General features: G+C 39.2%; 1 protein-coding gene across 1 annotated transcript in view; it reads left to right on the top strand.

The window, feature by feature from the left end:
* Nucleotides 1-1,514: 1,514 nt before the first annotated feature.
* Nucleotides 1,515-25,700, top strand: part of LOC139470782 (segment polarity protein dishevelled homolog DVL-3-like) — a 44,986-nt gene continuing 20,800 nt past the window's right edge. Inside the window, exons 1-4 of the mRNA XM_071253073.1 lie at nucleotides 1,515-1,529; nucleotides 2,122-2,249; nucleotides 4,956-5,041; nucleotides 18,797-18,868. Of these exons, the coding sequence (XP_071109174.1) occupies nucleotides 1,515-1,529; nucleotides 2,122-2,249; nucleotides 4,956-5,041; nucleotides 18,797-18,868 (301 nt within the window). The remainder of the gene's footprint in view (nucleotides 1,530-2,121; nucleotides 2,250-4,955; nucleotides 5,042-18,796; nucleotides 18,869-25,700) is intronic.

Raw genomic sequence — 25,700 nt, 5'->3', positions numbered from 1 at the left:
ATCAACAGAAGTTCAAATAAAAGATACCGAGAAACTTGCATGTGGCATGTTGATTTATCGTCTACCGTTTCCGGGTCACGGGAGCATGCAAGGTCAAACGGATTAACTAATACGCGAATTATATCGTCAAAGTCACATTTTTATTTCATGTTAGTGGTGATTACTGATACTGTGTATCGACTTATATTTTTGCTGTATGTGATAGGCGAACTATTTCAAAATTTACTGTAATTGTTTTGTTTCGAAAGCTTATCAGCAGACTACCCCTGTCTGTGACATTACATCCGGTGACCTTTGCACTAATTGAAATAGTGCTGTCAGAATTCACGATCTTTATTTTCATTTTTCTCTCGTCATATTTATTGGAATATGACGAATAAAACATTCTTCGATTGAGAAGATCGTCAACTTTCGCCAAGTTATATTTATAAAGGCAATGTAAACTTTGTTGATATTAAAATAGCAATAAGTTATGCGGAGGTCGGGCGAAGCGCGCCATGTTTGATATTAGGACGTCTGCTAGCATCATGACACGGGTTGTTTATTCTTGTATATCGTAAATATTCAACCAAAACGCTTGAAATTAGGATTAGTGAATATTTATAAGTCATTAATTGTTTCCTGCAAATTTTATAACATGACACGTCAGATTAACCCGAATATTCGTATTTCTGCAACCGACATGATGACCTCGAAAATTTAGTTATTTTTCTGTTTAACGTTTAGATAATAAATTCACTGAAATGGTTCATAATTTACCATCGCGCTGATATATGCCGATTATAAATCCCGAATTTTTACTCAATTAAAATTATGATATCGGAGATATGATAATTGAAATCAATTTGCAAAAATGTTACGATATTAGAGGGTTCCTAGCATGAAATGCAAACCACCTTCAATAACGCAATTCAGGTAAGTTCAAGAAAATTAACAAATTTTGTGTTCGCTTTGGTCTTAACCTTGGTATGATTGAAAACACCAGGATATTTTTATATAGAATTGTGTAGTTTTCTATCAGGAATAAATGTGCAAAATATTTCTTCAATTGGCCCTTGTTTAATGAGGCACCGACTGTTTGAAATCACCCACCCTCTTTAGAACGCCTTATGCTGAAATTAATCCAGCAGGCAGGGGTAAGAAGTGTGAAAATAATTCAGCAGGCTAAAGGTTAAAACACCTCACTGGGATTAAATGCCAGCCTTTCTTGCAACTAATGTTTTTTATGGATTGAGAGAAGTATGTTAATAGGTTATTTAGGTATTTAGTGGAAATTCTTAGCCAATTGACAGGTAGAAAATGTGGAAAAGCTTTCAGTGTGTTGTATTTCCATAGAGCTTTTCCATATGTGGCAGGGTTTTTTTTCAGTTATTTGTTTGTAAAAGTAGGAAAGTACTGATATCCATCAGCCAAAAGGTTAAAATGAGTCACATTTTGATAAAAATATAGAAATATGTACTTCTTGGATGTATTTACTATATCAGCATGGTAGACCTGAACAAGACCCCAGAAACATGGGAGAACTTGTCGTGAATTTCTCAACATTTCATCAAGATTACAGTTAGTTGCTTTTCTGACTGCTTCATTTCCATTACAGCAGGGAAATTAACCAGTTTTACAGCATTTGCAGTGATTTGGCTAGAGAGAGTTAATATCATTAGGACATGTTTGTGATTCTTACAGTTTTTGACAGGACATTTTACTGTATCTTTACTAAAATTGAAAAATATCTCTTCAGGACCTTTTGTATGACAATCAGTCAATGTCCTTTGAAATTGAACCCATCTGAAACACTGCTATTGCCCATATGATGTTAAGATTAATATGATTTCCTGTCTGAACAACATTGTTCCATTCATACTATCCCCACTATAGTATTCAGGGAAAAAACTATTTTTCTTAGCACTTCCCTGAATGGGATACCTTTAACATGGGGGAGGGAGAGGTCATGTGACTCATTTTACTTGCTTTTTCTACTGCAGTAGTCTTCAAGTCTATGGGTCCCTCGTTTCAAAGACTACATGAGCAAAGTTCATTGACCCCAGAACTCCCCTAAAATTTGACCACTGTTCTGTACATGCTATCTTAATCCTGTCACTTAATGTCCATGTTGTGTTACAGTTGGTACCCGCAGAAAGCAGTGCATCCGACACACAGTCACAATGTACCGACTCCCAGGCTGGGGACGTGGTCCCCCTCCCCGCGGAGAGGGTTGGGCGGATCGGAGACAGCAGGCCGCCATCATTTCAGTAAGTATATTGAACTATGGGTTTCAGTGTTGGACATACTTTGGGTCGTTATTAGGAGTGAAAAAGTTGAAACCTGACTGAACTTAACAAAGCTCAGGGCAATTTGCTAATGGTAGTTCTCCATTGGCTGGAGGAATTCTGAGATGAGATACTGTCGTCATATAAGCCTACTCGTTAGTGGAAGTGTGTGGTGCCGAAGTGAGGTCTTGTACAAAAAATATATTAGAGTAATGATTTGAAACGTGGCCCACCAATTAGTATATTGAGTTACATTATTTTGCCTTTGGTATGATGCATAGGGCTCATTTGTGCTGTTCCTTATTTAAATAATTCTTGAAGAAATCACAAACTTGTTGAAAAATTGCTTAAGGTATAAACCTGCAAGTATATCAGTGGTATTTTAGAAACTAGTATCAATGAAGACAGTTGACTTGTGCTTGCAAGTACTTGAGAAAGATTCTAGCATCTGTTCGAAAATGTACGGAAAGAAAATGTCAACTGTCTTCAGTGAATGATATAGGCAAGTGGGGATACCATGCTTATTTCACCCACTACCCCCACAGAAGTGTAAAACAAAATGTTTTAATGTAATCAAATATGTTTTTCCTAACATTCCAGAGATTGAATCTGAGAATGTAGAACAGCAGTTTGATGTTAAAATGTCTTCTACTTGAGTGAAATTGCACACAGTTGCACTGAACCAAGTTCCAGTGTAGTAACATGTAACCAGTTGCCGGATACTTTCACACTTGAGTGAACCCTCCATTATGAGCCCTCCATTATGAGGGAATAAGCATATGCCCAGGTTGTCATTAACAATCACTTGAACAGCACACCCACCATTTACTGCCGTTTTATATAGAGGGAGGAGGTGAGTTTTTATGCTGCATTCATCAGTATTGCAGCAGTGTCAAGGAAGGTGAAGGTTTAGCTCAGTGGTGAGAGCACTTACTTGTGACGCAATAACAGGATCCTACTTGCCTGCACATGGCTATGTAGTGTAATGCCAGGTCTTTTTGTCCCCACTTTATACCACTTACTTCTATTTGATATAGAGATGGTGGGTACGCAGGATTTATCTGGACCTGCTCAGTGGCCAGTATTCAGCCCCAAGTTTACAGCAACTGTCACAATGTAGTCTTTTTGTTCACAATTTGCTCATCACAGCAGAAGACGTTTGAGTCTTGAAGGGTAAAACGCATGATGTCATTCTTGGGGTTCCTGGTATGATATCACTGGATTGTTGCTGAAAGCAACAGCTCACTAGTAACTGGGTACTTGATCCATAAGGTTTCAAATCAATTTGGAGCTCAGTAATGTTGAATTGTGACCCCAAGGTTACATTGTTACACTTAATTTGGCTTTTGAATCCTGACTCCTTGTATATTGATACAATAAACCATGGCGTTTGGGCTCATTGTTGAAGGACCCAGCTCTGGTTCTACCTATTCAGGAACAGGCTAAATAATTGGGAATTTGCTGCGAAACAGCACTGTGACATCTGTCAAAACAACTCTAAAGAAGCAGTGCTTGCTTTCATTGCATAAGAGAGGCAAGCCAAGCGTAGTTTCCATGATTGAAATCAAGATGTCTGTTTAAGCCGTTGAGCAGCTGTTGCTCTGTGGCTGTTGTTGCTGTTGCAGAACCAGACAGAGCTACAACGAAAGGTTTACCTCCAACTATAAATGTTGGAAGTTGGAAGAACTCATGTGTAGTGGTTGTGGAATATTTTCTGACAATATCCTGAAGTAACTTGTAATATTTCTGGAAGGAACTGATGTAGGATGATCGTGTAAATTCATGCTGAATCCAGGAATCTCACTGGTTGGTAGAGTTTAATGATTTGGGGGTGTCGAGACAGGGAAACCAGGAATTATATCATTTTCAAACGGTTAAACTGCAGTTTCTCTCCCCTGAAGTACACCTTTAACATGGCAGATTGATTGGAGACTAGATGAGGGAAAACATCTTTCCAAGTACATTAGCTATCATTGGTATATTATGTTTGATAAACAAGGTAGGTGCAAGGAGATCCACAATGTTTTGTGTACAGTCCTTCTGTGAACCAGTGGCTGAGGGTTATTGTCCCTTGAAAGAAGAAATAACTGTCCGTTTCTAAGAAAAATGAAATGGTTCAACAGCTCTATGTCATACCTGGCTGATTGCTACCCCTTGCAGGTTTCTACACCCTGAACTAACCACGTCAGTGTGAATCTATTGGAGTTGTTCCCCACTATCTAATGCTGGTCATAAGAGGCTACTCAGTAGTAGAAACTAACATTTTTGTTCCACTAGTCCTTATAATTATCACATAAAGCAACACCTTTACAAATGGCAAATTTCTACTGGTCCTTGTGATACCTTAACTATTAGGCAGTTTGGCAAGGACTACATCTGCTACTTCATTGATTGGGTTATGAGCCTAGACTTGTTGCTTGCGTGTCATCATATCCCAATGGTGTTTATTATTGCTCATAGAGTCAATCACTGGTTTGTCTGGCCCAGGCTTGATTTATACACAGGTTTACCGTGACTCGAACATTTGGTAAACAGTTCCCTTGCTCATACAGAGGTTTGGCAAGGAGTCATCAGAATCATTGCCTGATAGATGTAGAGTTTACTACAGGAGTGTCTTTCAGATACCATTTATCTACCTATCTAACGAGCATACAATATTATATTTAGACGTGCCATTGTTTATTTCAGTGCAAACGCATCAGTAGTGAGTCGAGATGAAACTTGTGACACATGCACGGAGACGGACTCAGTTATCAGTGCAGCGGCAAGGAGAGGTATGTAGAGTTTTCTCCCTTGTATATACACCCTTATATGTTCTAGGTTAGTGTGATATATCTGGTGCAAAGTCAGGAGATATATATCTATACCCATATATACCCAGGAGATAAACATATGCCTTTATGAGGCCAGTGGAGGCCCAGGTGGCCCAGGCGTCTAAGGCATGACAGTTTGCATCCATTGGGCACTCCAGAAACCTGGGAGCATGGGTTCAAATCCCAGTTCCCCCTGATTATGTTTCTTGGTTTGTCAGCACCATTCCTGTACTTGTGTTTTACACCAAAGTGCATCACATAGGGCTTTCCTCCCACATGATGCTGACACGCTGTGATAGCTGAAATGCTGTTCAAAGCGGCATTAAAACCAACTCACTCACTCACTCAATCACTTATGAGGCTACTAGCGATTGATAGAATAAACTTTGACAGTACTTGATAGCTGCTTATCGCTAGGTAAACTGTGATGATAACTTAAGAAACGACTTTACACAGTGTGTCTACAGACCTAGGACAAACTTTTGATGAAGGACGTACTTGGTTTATTTGTGAATGGAATAATATGTCCATGTTCGCTTTTACTGGCAATGCAGGTTAAAGACATTGTATAGCAGCATTTGTAATTGTGGGATCCTTAAGGTTATCTGTAACTTTCAACATCCAATTTTATTATTAACACCACCTGAGTCTCATGTTTAATTTGGAACAATGTACAGCAGAAACTGATAGAATATGTTTCATGTTTGTGACTGACACCAGTAAGTTTGAATACCACAAGGCCATGAACCTCCCCAAATTTTGAACTGGTCAGAATATTTCCCCAATAACTCATACTTGTTTGCTTGTTGGGATTCCAAGGCAAAATAGGCCTTCAGTAGTATAGGCTTGTTTCCTGGTTTGGGTTCCTGGTCAGAATAAGTGCAAACGATACGAGTGGTGGAATCTGGTTGTTCCATAGGAGAGGCTTGGAGAGACATAACTCGTAATAGCCACTGGTAGCGCTACAATTGTGCCCAGGAATTCCAGCCTAGTTGAGCAAGGGTGGAAACTGGACTTTCACAGTCAGTCAATGCCCTTGCCTCAGGAAGATGGTTACTGGGTGCTTATAGAATACAAGCTAGAAGGATTTACGGATTGTTTGTACGAGGTGTTAAGTGGTGGACTTATAGCATTCTTTCATGAAAAGTGAAATAAGCTTAATTCTGACTTTCATGTATTCTATATATTGTTCATTATCATTTTAAGAAAGGAAATACGTTGAAACGTCCAACCTTTGGAGAAACATTGCTAAGTTAGCATATTGTTCAGATAGCGTAACCTTATCTCTTTGTGATGTCATGAACAATGGATGTTATGTCATATTGTTCTCAGCAATGTGACATCATATCATATCATTCAGCAGGGATAATCACTATAATGCATGTGTAAATATCAGAAAGATATTACCCTTATCTCTCTACCCTAGTATGGGTAATATTCATAATTGTGTACCTACTGTTGTCTGAGATGTCAGAGCATGATAGATCTTCAGTTCCATAGCCTAAGTACCCTATTTCCTCCACTAAATGCTTTCAGACACTCTTTACTACCAACGTTTAATCAGGAACCAGCCTTAAAATTCCAATTTCAGACTAATGATTCGCTCAAACTCTTCTTCGGTACCGAAGTTTAAAAGTTCTATAAAATGCTTTAGTTTTCCAGGGACAATGTGTTGAACGCTTACAGTAGTTGAAATACAATATGTAATGCATTATGAAACTACCTGGCTATTTTGGGTTTTTTCATCACCAGCGTATAATCGAGGAAATACGGTATTAGGACATGCTAAAATAGTGGCAGGGTGGTCATAATTGTATTTTCAAGACTGTTTTGCCAAAGAACACCAGAACATTATGATACTTTGAATAAGAAAATAAAGTGTTATACTTTTTTTTACAAAATAGGTCTTTTTGACAAATAGGTTTGTTTTATCTTATTCAACCCACCGAATGAAAAATAACATTGAATTGGTAGCTATCATGACTGTGTTGTAAAGTATGGTCATGAAGATAACTTTTGGCAATTTTCCAGTTTGTGGTGATATCTATACTCCTTTTGGGTGACGTTGATCAATTTGGTAGCAAAACCATAAACACAATTAGGTGATGTACAGGAAATGTGTCGATACTGTTGCCGTACTGGAAATTTGTGATTGATGAATAAATTTGAGAATATGAAATATGAGTCATCTTGAAAAGAAAGTTTGAAAATGTATCGCAATTCGCCATTTCAAAATTAATTTGGATTTTAATAATTAAGGTGTCATGTTTGATCTCTAATTTACAAATCAGATATGTGCATATAAATCTACAAATTGATATAATTTGTAATTCTAGATTTTATCTTAGTTTTCACTGTGCAGAGTTGCAGGTTTTGGCATGCCAGAGACCTAAGGTCTTGTTGGGAGTCTTAGTTGGCCTGATGATGTTTCTAGGTTTGTCAGCACCATACCCGTGCTGTACCACCTTATGCCACAGGTGTAAAATAAGCCCTAAATGATTCTAAAATGTGGCCGCAACTGAGTTTATGTGTATTGATGTGCGACCCCGATACAGCACCCCCTGTCTGGGTGCAAGCAGGTGAAGAGCTAAACGTGATTGGATAGATGTTTATTTATACTGTAGAGTATCTTCCCAGGATGCCACTCGGATAAGGATTGAGCCTCATTCTGATTTCCGTCTCGACCACATGAAATAACACACTCGACACACCTCCAAATGTCAGGGGACTCTAAGGGGGAAATATTGCCGTGATAAACTCAGATTCTGTTGCTTGTTGCCCAGGGGCTTGACAGTGTGGGGTCAGGATACAGGGTTCAGGGGAGACAATCCTGACATGTTTGACATGTTATGTGTAAATAGAAGATAAGATTATTGGCAATTTAGAAAAAAAGACATGCCAACATTCTGTCAATATCAAAGTTGTAGGTACGGATCAATTCTTTTTGAGTCAGTTCAGGAGTAGCTTGACATCAGTTTGCCTGCATTCCTTACATCAATGCATACAGCTGAATAAGTCAGTACACAACAAATGCTTCGGTTTGAAGAACTGTACTTTTATCCAAAATGGTTTTTGTCCCTACAGTAAAATGAAGCCAATTCTTGTTCTCCTGTGTGGTGATATGGCTTCAAGTAGCATTGACCAACACACTCAGAATGAGAGAATCATTGTCAGTGAGGCTCTTTCACCTTCTTATGGCAACATCTGGAGTTGAACGGAAGAAGGATTATTCATTGATATGACCCATCCGCACTATTATTTATGGTTCCAGCCGACCCATTTGTGAATACAGTTTGAGAGTGAACATTGTGATCAATATGTAGGTGCCACACAGACTGTTCAATACAGAGCCAGTAGATGGGACCAAGTATTAACAGGTATTAATACCTGTCATGTGATGGCCATTATTGGTCAGGAACTCAATCCCTTCTAATCACGCAAATAAAGGCATAAAAACCTTCTTGAGATTAATATCTGCCCTTAGTCGTGTATGTTCCTGATCTTTAGTATACAAACAAGCAGATTGTTATCACAATTGGTAGCCATTACCTTGTGACATGAAGTCTTTATCTTTCTCTGACAGTGGTATAAACATTGTATCGGTGTCCTTCCTACCCCTTAGTGCTGTGCTAAACAAATATAGACACGTGATATTGCCTAGCTGTGCTATACAGGGTATATCTCTCCAGGCAGTTGTGTGTTACACACACAGACAATAGTGTTGTATCACACAGACAGTATGGTCTTATATGACAGGAGACAATAATGTTATATGAGATTTATGGCATGTTGTGTCAGGACTAACACTAAGCAGTGGTTAAGTGTCAGTGTCTACCTGTAGGAGTGTTGATTACAGTTGAATCAGATCTTTGCCTGGGACAAAAGCAAGATCCTGCAGTTCTGACATCATGAAAAGTCGATTTTATGACGACTTTGACATTGAGGAGCTACCATGGCAAGGTATTTTCTGGCATGTTTTGGATCTGTACCTTTCAAGGGAGGTTGGTCGATGTATTTGTTATGTCTGTTTGTAACAATATAAGTAAAATCAGAGATTTTAAATAGTGGGAAATATTTGTTTCTTTGACGTTTCAATGTTCATTAAGATCAATGAAGTGAAATTAGTACTACTGTTGTAGTATTTCGAAATCGATCATTTATGGGGGGAAAACAACAATAAAAGTAATAATAATGCTTTTTCTACAGCACAAAATTCCTAATCACTGAGGGACATGCTCAATGCACAACACAGCATATGTACATATATATACAACAGAGAGGGGAGAGTAAGATAATAAACATATACACATTCAGTTGTAGGGTTCGAAAATGTAAGTTTGGAGTCCAGATTTAAACAGTGATACAAGGTGCACTTCCATATGTTGATTGAGTTGTGACGTAAGGTAAGGTTTGGCTTTGTTTTGAAAAGTTTGTGGTAGGTAAGTAGGTCAAGAATGGTGAGAGTTGAAGGAAAGCTTTTCGTGTTGTCAGTTAATTTATTGTTTGAAACTGCCATGATCAGTGAATCAATAACTCGAAAATCAATACTTGTGTCTAGGAGAAGCTTAACTGATCACTGATAACGTACCACTCCAGAAGATTCAAGTGTTGTGGTATAGGAATATGAGCGTTGATAATATAGAATCCAAATTGGTAGCTGCCCATGGTAGAATACAAATAGAACTAAATATGCTGTGTCCCTAGTTGGTTTCCATGGTAACTATTGCCTCGTGTTTGTAATTCAAGGACTTATGGGGATTGGTTGGTGCCAATGGGAGCTGACTATGGATAGTGTTGACTTGAGCTGGAACATTGCAGTCTTTGCCAACGTCTTTTGAGATAACCCATCATTTTCAGTCTATATTAGTCTTGATGCAGGGATGAAAATTAGCACCAGCCTGGACCAGTTTTGTTAATATTAAAGTAGTTGAATTTCAAAGTTTTGAGGATTATTGGCATTGCTATATGTTATGACTGTTCAAGCTGAAGTCTTTGATAGGTGTTTTGAAATTGGAAGAACATGAATATATAACACTTTTCTATGGATAACAATTGCCCCTTCATCAGATGAAGGGGCAAGAAGTAGCTTTGAAACATTGTGGCAAAGAATAAAAGTTGTTATCCCTAAAAAAGTGTCATATATTCACTGTAGATAGTAGACTTTCTTGGCTAGCTTCTATCCCTGGAACTTTATCTATGGATTATTATTAACCAAGCTTGCTGGACCGAATACGTTCAGTAGACAAGGAATCAGTCTTGTGGAGGAAACCACAAGCTGAGATTGTGTCCTCATAGCCCAATGGAGTGGAGTGTTGCTCACTCTGTCAGTCATCGGTGTGTTTTGTGCAGATTTGATGTATGGCCGTTTTGTTTGTTCGTTTAACGCCTCACCCAGCAGGATTCCAGCTATGTGATGGTGGTCTGTAAATAATCAAGTCTGGACCAGACAATCCAGTGATTGACATCATGGTCATTGATCTATGCAATTGGGACACGATGGCATGCATCAACCAAGTCAGCAGCAATCCTGACCTTCCAATCCTGATGGGTCACCAGTTATGACAAGCATGGGTTGTTGAAGACAATTCTAACCCAGATCGTCCCTGGGAGATATATGGATGTGAAATTACTGGTTAAAAGTGTACTCACTCACACTGTCACTTGAGCCCTATTTTGTTAACAGTTTACTTTAACATATTTTAAGTGACACGCCCTCCCAGTCCTATTCTTGATAATATACTTAAGATGAATGCCCATTACATTTGATGTGAAAGCACTGTCAAGTAGTTATGTAACAGTTTCTGCATGTGTAATTGCTCAGGCGTTTATTTCTGTTTTATATCGGCAAATATCAAAACGCAATGAAATGAGTGCTGACTAATGTAGCAATGGCTTATTTGTGGGTTGTGGCGTTCTTACATGCAGATGTAGTTTAGATAACGACTGGTGATTAAGCTGGAGGCAATACACACAGAGAAGTGTAATTCAGTCTCAATTTTCACAGTTTGTTTCAGATATTTTGTGTGCTAAAGTGATTTGACCTTTTTTCTTAATTTGACATCGGTGATAGATTTTGATAGAATTTACAACCCCAAAATTACTTTTTAGTTTAGTACACCTTTTGCAAATTTTGCCTTGACATATAGACTTCTGGTCTGTTGTAGATATTGGAAATGGTGAAATTAAGAGAAAAGATACTTAGTAAATCAAAGGCCTGAGAAAAGATCCAAACTCAATTCAAGATGTTAATATCCACCAAAGTAGGTTCTCCATATTAGCCCCAAAGACCTCGTACATCAAATGATCATTTTCCATGGGCCTTCTAATAAGGTGATGCCTAAGATGTGTTTTTGTCTTGATAGAAGCTTAAAACAATATTCCTGGAAATGTGTACCTTCAAGGATGCATGGAGACGGTAGTTATGATGACTGGTTCATGGAGTTTATGTGCATGCGTATTTATCAGCAGTCACGTGTGACTGATTCATCGCCAAGCTGACAGCACTGATTTCAGCTCTCATCTTCCAGGCAGGAAGATTCCCTTGACACTAATTACCAACCTGCCAACATATTTTCCGATTTTTCAATTTCTTTCTAAGTTTGGAGTCAAATCAATGAGGTTTTGCACCAAAGCACTGGTGTCAAATACTAAGTTATCTTTTCAATTCGCACAGGATAAAACTGACAGCTGATTAAATACAACAGCATAATACCCCCCCTCAGCACAGCTAAGTTTCTCTTTTCCTGATATTATTTGCTGCTTTAACAGAGTAATTATAGAAATATTTTGGGATTTGTACATGTTATACTCAGTTCGTCTCATTGAACAAGGTGTGGTCAAAAATCATAATTGGAAAGTCACTAATATGAATAGTACAAGACAAATGGTTCAATATTATTCTCTACCGTCTCAAAGAATAATAATAATATAGAGCAGTACTAAAAAAGTAAATATCTGCAGTATGCTTTGTTTCATTGCAATGAATTATTTTGGTGACTTTTCAACTTTTAAATATATTAAATCCAGACACAAAAAAATGTCATTTGCACTGAGCTAAGCCCTCAATTTTGAGGCATTGAAACCCTCAAAAATGAGGTATTGAAGAAATAAGTCTGCAGGCAGAGAGTACAGAAGCCTTGTTTAGTGAGCAGAGGAGGTAATGATGCTGTGACAGGGCTATAGTTGATCTGTTAAAGCACATTGCATAGGGTGCAGCTATGTAAGAAACACATGTGTGACAGGAGCCTTGCTGAGCGAGGGAAAAGTCAGATGGTAACACGAATACCTGTGTCAACATAAATCTATGCCAGCACATTCAAGTATGATGTTATGATAACAGGATATCCTATTTGAAATACCCAGTAGTTCGGTACAGTGATTTACATTGGTTACAGGCTCTGATTATTATATCGTGTGTCGTGTTGTGGTTGGGTGGTGTTTCTGGGAATTTTCTGAAAAAATAATCTTGTCTAGCAGAAAGTGAACAATAATGTTGCTCCATTAGTGATTCCTGATGAAAAAGAAATATGATTTGTTAGGATGGCGAATGATTTGATGAGAGAACTGTGGACAATTAATTAGCCTTGGATGAAACTTGAACAGAAATGTTTATGTATATCATCTGTCAATCTTGTATTCTGTCTTCAGTTGAACTTTTAATTACAGAAAATATTTGTGACATTGTTTAGGAAATTGCCGTTAATGATTCTCATTGTAACTCAAAGGTGCAGTGCCCCTTGACAAGTTTCATATGCGACACTTACTGCTGATCCTGTTTTATGTCCCAAGTTATGTAGGTCAGAGGTCATTAACTTCAAAAAGTCCTAATAACAGGTATAATGACAGGAAACAATCCCAGTAATAAAGGCTTTTGAAACAGAACACTTGGGCTCATGTTGTGAAATAATGAAGGGAAATGTAGTTTTGTTGACATTGGAGCTGGTCATTTGGTGCTGTGCCCCATGGTGTTCAGTGGTACCAGGGGATGATGGCATTTTGGAAACTTCAGCAACAAAAATAATATTCATTCCGATGTCATGGAATAGGATGATTTTCTTCATATTAATCATAAGATCCGGTTTTGACGACCACTTGACACTGTTGGTAGATTAATCAGGACATGATAGTGAAACGTATGTAATGACAACATCCTTATTGTGTTGACCTTTAAGAGAATGAAAGGAGAGACATTGATGGAATGTTTGCAATTTAAGGGCAGAATGAGTGAAATTAATAACAGTCGATGTTCTGGAGTTGTCTATCAAATGTTTTTGGAGACCAATGATTATTTCCGTGGAACTTGTCCCGTTGATTGCTTGTAAAACTTCATCTTTCAAATCGTGAAAAGGGTGAACTAACATATTTTTGTTTCATAGATCTGTGTATGAATAGTGCTTGGAGAGACATGGGGAATGATCACCTCTGATTGGCTAATTGTATGTCATCAAGTTTCATGTTTGTTTGTTTGTTGTTTAACACCACACTGAGCAATATTCCAGCAAAATGACAGTGGTCTGTAAATAATCGAGTCTGGACCAGACAATCCAGTGATTGATGACATGAACATCGATCTATCCAATTGGGATATGATAACATGCATCAACCAAGTCAGCGAGCCTGACCACCCGATCCCATTAGTCGCCTCTTATGACAAGCACAGTCGCCTCTAACAGCAAGTATGGGTTGCTTCAAGTTTCATGTAGTGTGGACCGTTTCTTACACAGTTGACCTCCAGTGTGTCCTGGCTATTCTTACAGGCTTCATCGAATGCCACTCACTCCTGTAATCTGCATCAAGCTACCCTGAAGATGCATCCTAATGACACAGCTGTTGATATGCTGATGGTGAAAAGAAAGGAAACACCCAGCAATACAACAGTAGAAAAAATGTTACAGCTGTTTTCAACGGAAGTGCTTTCTATCAGTTGAACAGATTAAACTGTTAGTGTCTGGTGTATCGTTAATAGTACAGGGGTGGGGGAAAATTCTTTAAATTATCATTATTGCCTGTCAATGCTTTCCTTAATTGTGTTCACTTTTTCAGTGTAGATAGTGCATGAAATAAGGTGTTCTGTATGCATAGCTGCCAGTTGTCCGAATGTTTCATATTTGCTACGAATGTGCAACAAATATACAAAATGTGATTTATTTCTAAATTTGTAGGTCATTTTGCAGTGTTCGTACAAGCTTGAAAAAGCCTTCGTTTTTAGTGTAAACCTCGAAATGACTTGAAAATCACCAAATTCACTTGAAAATGCCCTGAATTTTAAGGTCACTATTGAAAAGCCTTCATTTTTAGTGTAAACCTTGAAATGACTTGAAAATCACCAAATTAACTTGAAAAGCCTTGAATTTGTACAAATTTACATATACTTGTTAATCAAAGTATGAAAGCACACAGAAATATGTACCAGAGATGTTTAATTGAGATTTATCACAGTGGTAGATTTGTGTGCCTGAAGAATTCATGACAGTTATTATTATAGTTAATTTATGTTTTGATGGGTGAAAAATATATATTGCTTTTTAAGTCTTGCGACTAATATAGCCTTGAACATGACAGTTGGCAGCCTTGAAAAGGCCTTGAATTTTGGTGTTCCACGTCTGTATGAACCTTGTTTTGTTAAGCCTTACACTGTCTGCTGCAAACACAAGCTCCTTTTGTTTATCAACTGGCTTGAAGTCTATTTATAGTTTTACATCTGTCCAATCGAGACACTCCACTCGTATTACCAGAAACTGCTGTGGTCAAGTTTCGGAATCACATTATCGTGGGGCTTTGGTTCCCTGACCAGAACAACGGAACAAAATACTAATTGTAATTTGGGAAAGTTGGCAGCTATGTAGATGGCACCTGTGATCCAGTGGTCTTAAGCGCCATAAGCTGGCGTGTAGATTTGTCTCTCTTTTCAGAATCAGCTGATCATGGGTTTGAAACCCAAATTTTGCACATTCATTATGTTGGTCTGTCACTAACATAACCATACTCAGGTGTTTCATCCAATTACTTTATGTCTGCAGCCTGTATCACTTGAAGCAATCCTCCCACATGGAGCTGACATGATGGGACTAAAATACTGTTCTCAGCAACCTGAAGCCCCAGTCACTTACTCCCTCGTGTTCAACCCATGATATGAGGAAATAATGTTAAGTTTATAAGGTATTGACAGTTAGTCCAGGGATGTTTTGCATACACAGGTTCTTCATATGGCCTTACTGTTATGATGGGGATTAGGTGTAGATGAACTGACGACAGTTTAAAGATCTCCTGTATGCCAAGTTTACTGTCATACGGTTACAACGAGAGAAACGTAGACCATATGTTTGTTGATGCCCAGTAAATGTATGGCCGATATTGCCACAGTGATTGACTGGAACCATTCCGTTAGAGAGGGGTGTCTTCAGACACAAGTTGTTGTCGACTCAACAGGTTAACGATGCCTTTGATCTTTCCGACTTCAAACTTAACCTAGGATCCCTGTAGAGGATTCCTGTCTGACTTTGATGCCCTCACCCCATACTGAGACAAAGCCTGTCTGTAGATCTTGATGAATATCTAAGAGCATACATGTGTATATGTATACATATATCCAGCAGACAGGCAGTCAGGTGACCTTTGCAAATGTGTAACCATATTCTAAATACATAAAGAACCATTTGCAAAGATATAACCCTGCTTGCTCTTAGTCATATGGCAAGGCGAGAGGGGCATGGGTGGCCCAGTCTTTTAAGGAGCCATGGGGCACGGGTGGCCCAAGCTATGGCGCCGTAATTCAGTGTGCAGAGTTGCGCTCCATTGGCATGGGTCCCTATTAGAATAGGTTCGAATCGCTGTGATTATGTTTCCAGTTTTGTCAGCCCCATGCGAGCATTACTTCGGGATTTCCCCCGACATTAAGCTGACCTGCCCTGATGTAACTGACAGTTCAAATCAGCGTTAAACATAGCTCACTCATATGGTAGGGTTTGACAAATACGCTATCTACTAAGTGTCCGAAATAACTGCTTGCCCACCAGCCCGCGGCTGGTGACTTTTCTGTCGGGCTGCATGAAATTTGCCCCTGTCTGGGAGATAATTTAAAGACTACTTATGTATTCAGTATTCTTGGTAGATTCTCAAGTAATTTTTTCATTGTTCCAACTGAATCAAGACACGATTCGTCTCAGATTATTGTGCGTGATTTCGATTTCAGTGAATGAAAGGAAGTAACTATGCTTTCATTGGTCACAAAATTACTCCGATCACTGTGTCTACAAGACAAAAAAATGACATGTCAGTATTCTTATCTTGCTTATCTTTATCAGATTAAAGGGCAGCCTGTTGGAGACATTGAGTACTCTTGGATTAGAAGCATTATTCTGTTGCGCTTGAAAACTTGAAGACATTCTCTTTTTCAAACCTTGTATGTGAACTGCTGGGCAATCGCTGGTACAGCACAAGATTAAAAGTATTGGAATTTATTGCAAATCCATAAAGAATAATGTGCTCTTTCCTTACAGGAAGTATCTTTTGTAAAATTGAGCTTGATATTTGCTGATTTGGCTTAATTGAATCACTCCCCCTGTCGTCAAACTGGTGTTGGGGTAGCCTCGTGGTTAAAGTGTTAGCTTGTCATGCCAGGGAACTGGATTGTATTCCCAGCATGGGAACCATGTGTGAAGTCTATTCTTGGTGTCCATCGCCCTTTGATGGCCCAGAGCTGTAATACCTCACTCCCTCACTCAGTATGGTTATTAATCACGTCCAAGGACAACTGGGAACATTGTGTAAATTGGTTATTTGCAAAGGTTTGTTTCAGTTAAAATCGTTTGGGAAAATGAACCTTACTTACTTGATGAACATCTTTGAAACAGAAGCTAGGTTTTCTGGTAATCCTTTGAGAAAAATTACAGAGAGCATGAGAGTGACAACAGCCCAAGGCTGAATAGACAACGCTTATGTTAGAACATGTAACTTGACACATTATCAGCTGAATGTGAAGGCGTGAAAATGGATATTCTTTGACTCCTGTTTGATCTTTTGTGGGCAGTAATATTGTTAATGTTTCTTTTCATCTATTTCTTGTTTAACACACACCAGATCAATTGCCACACATTCCGGATGGCGAGGTTTCGAAAGTTGGTTAAAGCATTTTAATGCAATAGAGCTGAATTGAAGAGAAAAGTTACAGTACATATATGTAATTATGCTTCAAACAAAATCATATCTTTTTAGTTAAGTTTCCTTTCAGCACAAAATATGCATCAGGTACTGGAACTCGTTTAGCTTTGAAGTCAGACAAATGGTAACGAGAGGACTGTCGAGATGACAAACTGCTTGAGACTGGCTGATCTTTTTAATGAATATTAATGGCTGCTTGATTAGTACTGATTCTTGATTGATGTGCTTCCTGTCATAGGAAGTGCGTAAGGATACATATCAGAAGTAGTTGTCTGGTAGGAGGCCTGATCTGCTTACCACATGTCACTAGTTGTCCACCAGATAGCATCAAGTGGTGGCCATTTTGAAAGATGCTATTGTAGAACTGACATGAAAAGACTTTGAGCTTATTTCTATGAGGTATTGCTTACAAATACGGATATCAGGAAAGATTCCATAAAAACATGGCATAACGGTTGCTTAAGGATCAGTTCTGGGTTTGAAAATAGCAGAAGTCCATTAGTCCATGACTAGTAAAATTCAGGACGGACCAATGACATTTCATTGTGGACTTTCACTTTGACCATAAGATAGATGGCAACTCTGTTCAGATCATTTAGTCGACTAGTGAAAATTACGATTAATTTCCAAGTTCTAAACTTGCATTTCAATCCAAGATTGTTTTTGCATAATTTTGCTATATCTGATAAAATGTTTGACCCTTCTTCTAAGCAATCTCACAGCTATTAAAACTATTTGTGAAGTTTAATTTATTATGCCCCTTGTGAAAGAAAATCTTATATAAAATGAGGTACTTCAGTTGGATGTGTTTGCTAAATATATTTGTCCTGTTTAGATTCTCAGATCCATACCATGTCATTTGAAGGCAGCTATAAACCCAAGTTTTACTCTCTCTTATCCTCTGCAACAGAATACAACAAAAATGATTTACATTGTTCCAGCAATTTCTATTCTTCCTCTTGATCTCTGATAGCTCTGCATGACCCAAGCCAGACCAACACAAATAACTTTAATATTCAACATGCTTTTACTTACGTTTTATTATGAATGCATGGGTAAGTTGACTTTGTAGCTTATTTATTTCTTTTCTTTCAGTTTTGATGTGACCAGAAATGATGCATGACATGACATTATCTGTTTTTAACAGGGTCATACATGTGATACCACAAAACTGCCCCCTCCCTCATTGGATTCTGTGAGATTCCTCATTGGCAGAGAGTAGTGTGGACATAATTAAATATGTTGCATTTAGATGTATTGTTTCTTATGATTCAAATTGTACAGCTTCATATTCCAAAGTAAATTGTGTTTCATTTCCTCCTTGAAGAATGATATTGTCTGGTCCGAGGAAAAAAATTATTTGTCACTTTGAGCAATGGTCCTATATGTTATATATACTCCAGCTCTATGATGTATAACTGTCATAACATACAGAAATATTTCCAGACTTTTGGCCTCCTACTTGTCTGGACCCTCCTATATATCACATGTATGGTTATTTAATTTGATTGTAGCATGAGACTGACCTGTCTTTCTCTCTCTCTTTGGTTGTGTTAGACCGCCCCTCGAGCCGGAGCTCGCGACATAATCATTCTAGTCAGTATAGGGACAGACACACCGCCCACCTCGGTAAGACCTTCACCTTTCTCTGCTCACAGCATCGGCGTTGCCACAGCATGGACGCGGCCAAACATGCACGTTCGCTCACATTTTGCACGTTGATTGCTGCTATGTTCACTTGCTCTTGTTGGCTTGCACATGATTGTAACACATGGCACATGATTGTAACACATGGCACCAAGGTGTGAGAACACCAAGCTTCTTGCTTGTTTCAGCTGACACTAAGGCTTCAAGACACCTTTGTTCCAACAGTACTCACATGCCTGTCTTGCACTCAGGCTTTGCTTCAAGTTCGTATGCTAGCACTTGTCGCAGTGTAGATCAGATACTCCTTGTGCTAGACTCAAACTCTTAGCCTAGACTGACTAGTTTAGTTTGGCAGAAAAACATTTTATTTTAGCCTTTAGCCTAGACTAATTCACTAGCATACTTGTCAACACATTCTGCTCTTTTGCATGAGAACTTTGGAACATTAACTTGACTAGAACATGTACAATTTATGTTTGGGTTGATGGTTAAAAAGCACAGACCTCGTGAACTTGCTACATGCTTATTACCTTTTTGTGCATAGCACCACATTGCTTGTTTAATGAGATTTCAGTAATGAAATATATATGTGCTAATCATGAAGAAATTATGTACACCATCATTTTAGCTACTAGTACCACCATGCCTGTGGTAAAACTGCTTTTAAAGAAGACTATCGAGTTCACTAGCCAAAACTCATTGTTTGGTGTTTTTCTTATATTACTAAAGTCAATCTGTCAGGGCATGACGGATTAACTATAGTAATATGAAAGAATCGGGCACTCTTTAACTTCTTTTGAGTAGTATATGTCTAAGTTTGCTTGACTAAAGTAATCCTGCTCAAATTGGCTACAGACCAGTTAATCAGAATAATCTGAGTTTGCTTTTAAACCCCTGAGCTCTTACTAGTTTACTTTTGAACAGATGAGCTCTATTAGTAGGTTTGCTAGTCCCATTGTAATCTGACCAGACTCCTGCCTCTGGCTAGTAGTCCAAGGAACAGAGTGGTCAGTGTTCTAAATTAGGCAGGAAAGACAAGGAGTCCTTGTCATGACCCTAATGTTTTAGACGGTCTCCCGACCTGTGTAGATCCGGGATAGAATAGGTCTTCAGCAACCCATCCATGCCGTAAAAAGCAACTATTATTGTGGTAAGAGGCGACTAACGGGATCAGATGGTCAGGCTTGCTGACTTGGTTGATGCCTGTCATGGATCCCAATTGCATGGATCAATGTTTATTATGTCAATCACTGGATTGTCTGGTCCAGATTCGATTATTTACAGACCGCTGTCATATAGCTGGAATATTGCTCAGTGTGGCGTTAAACAACAAACAAATTAGACGGTCCCAAGATGGCACGAAACCTAGCCTGTCTCCCAGATCCGACAAAATAAATTAAAAAAGGAATCCAACTAATATCTAGAATGATTTGGCAAGTCTAGTTTGCCTCACTGAATTAACCTTTTTTCTGGGCTCCATTTGTATTTATTTTGTGGATATGTATACTACGAAAAAAAGTAAAGGGCCATCTGATTCTGTCTCCTGTTACTATAGTTAATGTGTCTTGGCATGACAGATTAACTTCAGTAATATGAGAGAATCAGGCTGTCTTTAATTGTTTTTACATTTGTATATTTTTAAATAAGATAATTTTATTTTATAGGAGTAAATGTTAGTCTACAGGAAACCTTAAATACAGCAGATGCCCTGGGACAGCTGATGTATACAGTGATGTAGTCCAACATTAGTGCACACTAGTAGACAAAGTCCTTGTTTCTGTGGAGTGTGTTGCTGTTGCACTGATGTTAAATGTCCTGTCCCTCCGTGCTTCACCAGCTTACTGCTGCCCACATCATTGCTTGGATGTTTCATGTGTTTTGGTGCTTTACACTATGTGCTGTGATGGTCAACATGTGCTTAGATTACCTCCTAATGTGCTGTAATACATAATGTGTTTTGTTGTTCCACAAGGTGACCAAATGGAAAGCCTGTCGTGTGGTAAAATGAAATAATAAATCAGTCAGTATCTAACATTGTTTCATTCTAAATATTTTACCATCATTATGTTATATTAGCTAAGTCAAGATTAGTAGGAAACAGGATAGCTAATAATCAGCACTGGTCATAATAGGTACTTTTCCATAGAGTTACTTCTATAGGACACTGACACTGTCATCCAAAATGTCCTGTATATATATTTCCAAATTTCATAGAGATAGAATGTCTTATCCAAAGTTGATGACATCATGGGGACACGGGTGTCCCACTCATCTATAGGGCTACAATTCACTGTGCAAAGTTGAATCCCGTGGGCATGCCAGAATACTATGATTTGAATCCCGGTATGCCTCGACTATGTTTCTGGGTTTGTCAGCACCATACCCGTACTCGTGGGTTTCACCAAAATGGTTTAAGACCTGCATCACTTCAGGCTTTCCTCCCACATTAATCTGACTCGCCATGATATAACTGAAATACTGTTCAAAGCACCATTAAACCCAACTCACTCACTCAGCAAAGAGTGAATGTTGTTAAATGCCGCAGTCAGCAATATTCCCAAGGTGTCACGCCTGGGAACAGTAGGTGAGTTACTGAATGTTTTAGACCTGTGAAGATCCGGGGTGGAATAGGTCTTCAGCAACCCATGCTTGCTGTAAAAGGCGACTATGCTTGTCATAAAAGGCGATTAATGGGATCGGGTGGTCAGGCTCGCTGTCTTGGTTGATGCCTGTCATCGATCCCAATCGCGTGGATCGCTGTTCATGATGTCAATCACTGGTTTGTCTGGCCCAGACTTGATTATTTACAGACCACCATCATCATATAGCTGGACTATCGCTGAGTGCGGCGTTAAACAACAAACAAACAAAAGTGAATGTTTTAAGAGGATGTCTGTATGGGAAACTGGCACCTTGACTTGACTTGATGCAGGAGCTGCAGCCTGTCACAATGTTGTTGCAGCATGACTGATGACCACAGCTGCTGCAGCAGCCATGCTGTGTCTACAGCATGTACAGTCAGAGCCCCACGCTGGGCAAACTGGTTTAGGCTTCAGCTACACCAGTCTTTCCCTGCTCATTCATTCTGCAGCTTACTGTTTATGCATATGCTCAATGTGAAATTGGTTTTAGAAGAGTTGAGATTTGTCCCATTCCCAGACATTCTTGTGTGAGGATTTTAGATTGAATATGTATTACAAAAAGCGCTGTTATCGGTTTAGGGTATATTGACAGAATATCATTTTTCACCAAATTATGTATTTTGGTTCATGAATATCATAAAAAAAGACAATTTCCTGAGATGTTTCTACCAAATTACATCTTAGTCAAGGGAAGCAGAAAGGAAGCTTCATAATTACCATGACGATTAAACTGTGTTTGTGTAGCTAAAGATTGGAGCCTATCCTAGTTAGTTTCCAGTGATAGGATAATAGTGAAATGACGTAGCATTTGCCATAGGGTTAAGTACTTTCTGTTGGCAAAGAGAAGAGTTTGAAGGGAGGTATGTGTTACGCTGGAACACTTTCTCAACAAATAAATGCATCTGAGTTAATTTACATCTTCTTTCTAAGTCACAGACTATGTACACTTTACTTTTCTCCCCGTTCTAAATTGAATTTCATGCAAGTAGGCTTCTTCAAATAGAGCCACCATAAAGGCTGAGAATGAGGCATGAGAGGCAACACAATCGACACGTTGCCAGTTGGGGGCCACTTGTCTCATTATATGCCCCAGCCCCCCCGACTTGGATGGGCTGCTGTCTGATTACACGAAAACATGAGGATGTTGAAACACTGGGAATATCTTTACAATGGAATCACAGGTTTGAACTCAATCTGTCGCTGTATGGGACATGTTTTTTCGGTCAGGTTTGTGTGGAACGGCACAAAGTATTTACCTTTTAAACTGTAAAACTCAGGTTTGAAGTTACACGGGTTGCTTTTTGGAGAGAAAAAGTCCCAAGACCAGTACTTAACTCTTTCTAGGGGGGAGTTAGAAATGTTGTATTTTATTTGAGATGAGTAAGAAAGGGTTTATATGTAGCTTATGGGAACTCCTTGGCATGATTAGAATCATGCTTGTCACATTAACCAACTGAAATAAAAACCGGATGGATATAGTGTATGACCTGCCTGATTGTGTGTCAGCGTCCATGGATCATTGTTCATGATATCAACCACTGGTTTGCCACAGTTGTTTACAGACTACTGTGAAATAGCATATGTATTGCTTTGATTATTGTATTGAATGCAGGGTTCAAATACATTGACACCAAAATGCTTAATCCTAAGGGCAGGGGTTATGACTCCAGAGTTTTTGTGTTGTTGTTGAACGCCACTGTCAGCAATATTTCACCTATGTGATGGCTGTCTGTAAATAATGAGACGTGGACCAGACAATCCACTGACTGACATCATGAGCATAGATCTACGCAACTGGGATATGATGGCATGTATCAACCAAGTCAGCGAGCCTGACCACACGATCCCGTCGGTTGCCTCTTACGAAAAGCATGGACCAATTCTAACCCAGGTCTTTGTGGCTCCTGGTAGAGGAATACATGGTGGTGGTAGTGTACATATGTTGGCACAGCAACATCAGACAGAATAGGGACCAAACAGGTCCACTAATAAACTTGGGAGATATGACTCCGCAAGCTAGGATCAGAGACACCTAAGTTCATGATCTGGTGATGGTTCATAAGGCCTAGGAAATACTCATCAACTTTATCTGTGAACTGTTTCTAGTGTACAGGGAATAGCATCACAGGAGGGAAAGCGGGAACTTATTTGGGGGGATAATACTTGTAATTTTCTGTAATGGAATGATCAATATTTTCATTGCAGTTCACAAATTGATATAACAAATGTCCGTGTTGAAATGTAGTCCTGCACCATGACTGTGGAATATATGTATTTTAGGAAAACAAAACTAATCTAGATTTATAGGAAAGCAAGTCTAGCCAGCTCTATTCCACATCAACATCAGGAAAATTATTTGTTTTACTTTTAGGGGAGAGAAATGTATTTTGTAATAAAAGAATTCATAGGCTATATTTTAGACTATGTTGAAAGGATATGGTGCCTCTTACAACCCAAGTACAATCTGGCAACATGACATTAAGAAATAATACTTTTAGAAAGAAGTCCGTATTTTTCTCCTTGATGTTTACAATGTTGGATGAAGAAAAGCATGGAAACATTTCATGGACACAAACTAAAATATAAAAAATAATCATCCCCAATTTTGTGTACATATTAGATAAAAGGTCTGTATATTCCAGTGTCAACTCACCCCATGAACTCAAATAGTTTGTAAGTCAGCCATATAAATATTATTGATCCAGCCTGATAATGCTGATGGGTTGTACACCGGCTATACTCGGGCTTGTATTCACCCATCATTGGTGCTGTACCCACCAACCCATGGAGAAGGTCTATCTAGATTCAGCAAGGTTGGTTTTGTCTGACAAGGCCCAGAATCCCAACAGCTGCTGGTGATTCCCTGGTTGAGATGGCAATCACTGAATCAGTGCTGAGTAGAGCTGGGGATCTGTAGGCTAATGCCATGCTAATACCCTGTAATGGGGGATGAAGGAAACTGCTGGCACACATTGAGGTTGGCAGTGGGTAGCTAGATGTTGATCCTGCCCAGACTGCCAGTTAACCAGTCTCCACCCATGTCTGTAGTATTACACAGTAGGCGAAGGCTGAAGATATTGCTAGCAGAGCCTGTGATGGGGGATTGTGGGTAGCTGGATTCGGATGTGGCTTTTGATGTTGCCCAGGAGGCATTCTAGCAAGTCTACAAATTCTATCATAGTCTTCTGACCATGCCTTGCAAGCTTCATGCTCCCCGTATCTCCATCCAACAATCCTTCACTTTCTGCCAGCTTCATCAGCCCTCAACTTTCCAGCCTTGTGTTCTTCCTTCTGACGCATTGTTCCACCCTCAACACTTCTGTCTCCACCTTCCACCCTCAACACTTCTGTCTCCACCTTCCACCCTCAACACTTCTGTCTCCACCTTCCACCCTCAACACTTCTGTCTCCACCTTCCACCCTCAACACTTCTGTCTCCACCTTCCACCCTCAACACTTCTGTCTCCACCTTCCACCCTCAACACTTCTGTCTCCACCTTCCACCTCAACACTTCTGTCTCCACCTTCCACCCTCAACACTTCTGTCTCAACCTTCCACCCTCAAACTTCTGTCTCAACCTTCCACCCTCAACACTTCTGTCTCCACCTTCCACCCTCAACACTTCTGTCTCCACCTTCCACCCTTAATCCTTCAACAGTCTTCCACATCAACCCTTCAGCCTCAGCCTCCAACCCTCAACCCTTCAGCCTCAGCCTCCCACCCTCAACCCATCAGCCTCCAACCCTTCAGCCTCAGCCTCCCACCCTCAACCCTTCAGCCTCCAACCCTCAACACTTCACACATCCACCCCCATAAAGTCTTGACCTTTTCTGTGTGATGTTGTGATAAGTAAGAAAGACAGACTTTGGCATCAGGTAAACTAACTAGAGTTGCAGAAGCAGTCATCCACCTCAAGGTTAATCTGACGCATTGTGGTTGAACTTAAGGGGTGTCCTCAAGATTTGATTATCTCCAAAATTTATTTCTTTTAGCATTATTGTATATCAAGTACCCATTACATTTTATGCTTGATCTATTTCAAACACAGGTCACATGTAAGATAGTTAGCCAGTAGCCATTGTAAAGAGGGGCTGATACAGTAGCCGAGTGGTTAAAGCTTTCGCTCGTCACAGTGAAGGTCCAGGTTTGATTCCTCACATCGGTACAAAAA

This window comes from Haliotis cracherodii, unplaced genomic scaffold (assembly GCF_022045235.1).
Source record: "Haliotis cracherodii isolate W230 unplaced genomic scaffold, xgHalCrac1.p SCAF_21, whole genome shotgun sequence".
In the NCBI taxonomy this organism is placed as follows: Eukaryota; Metazoa; Mollusca; class Gastropoda; order Lepetellida; family Haliotidae; genus Haliotis; species Haliotis cracherodii.
This window is presented reverse-complemented; position numbering and strand designations above follow the sequence as displayed.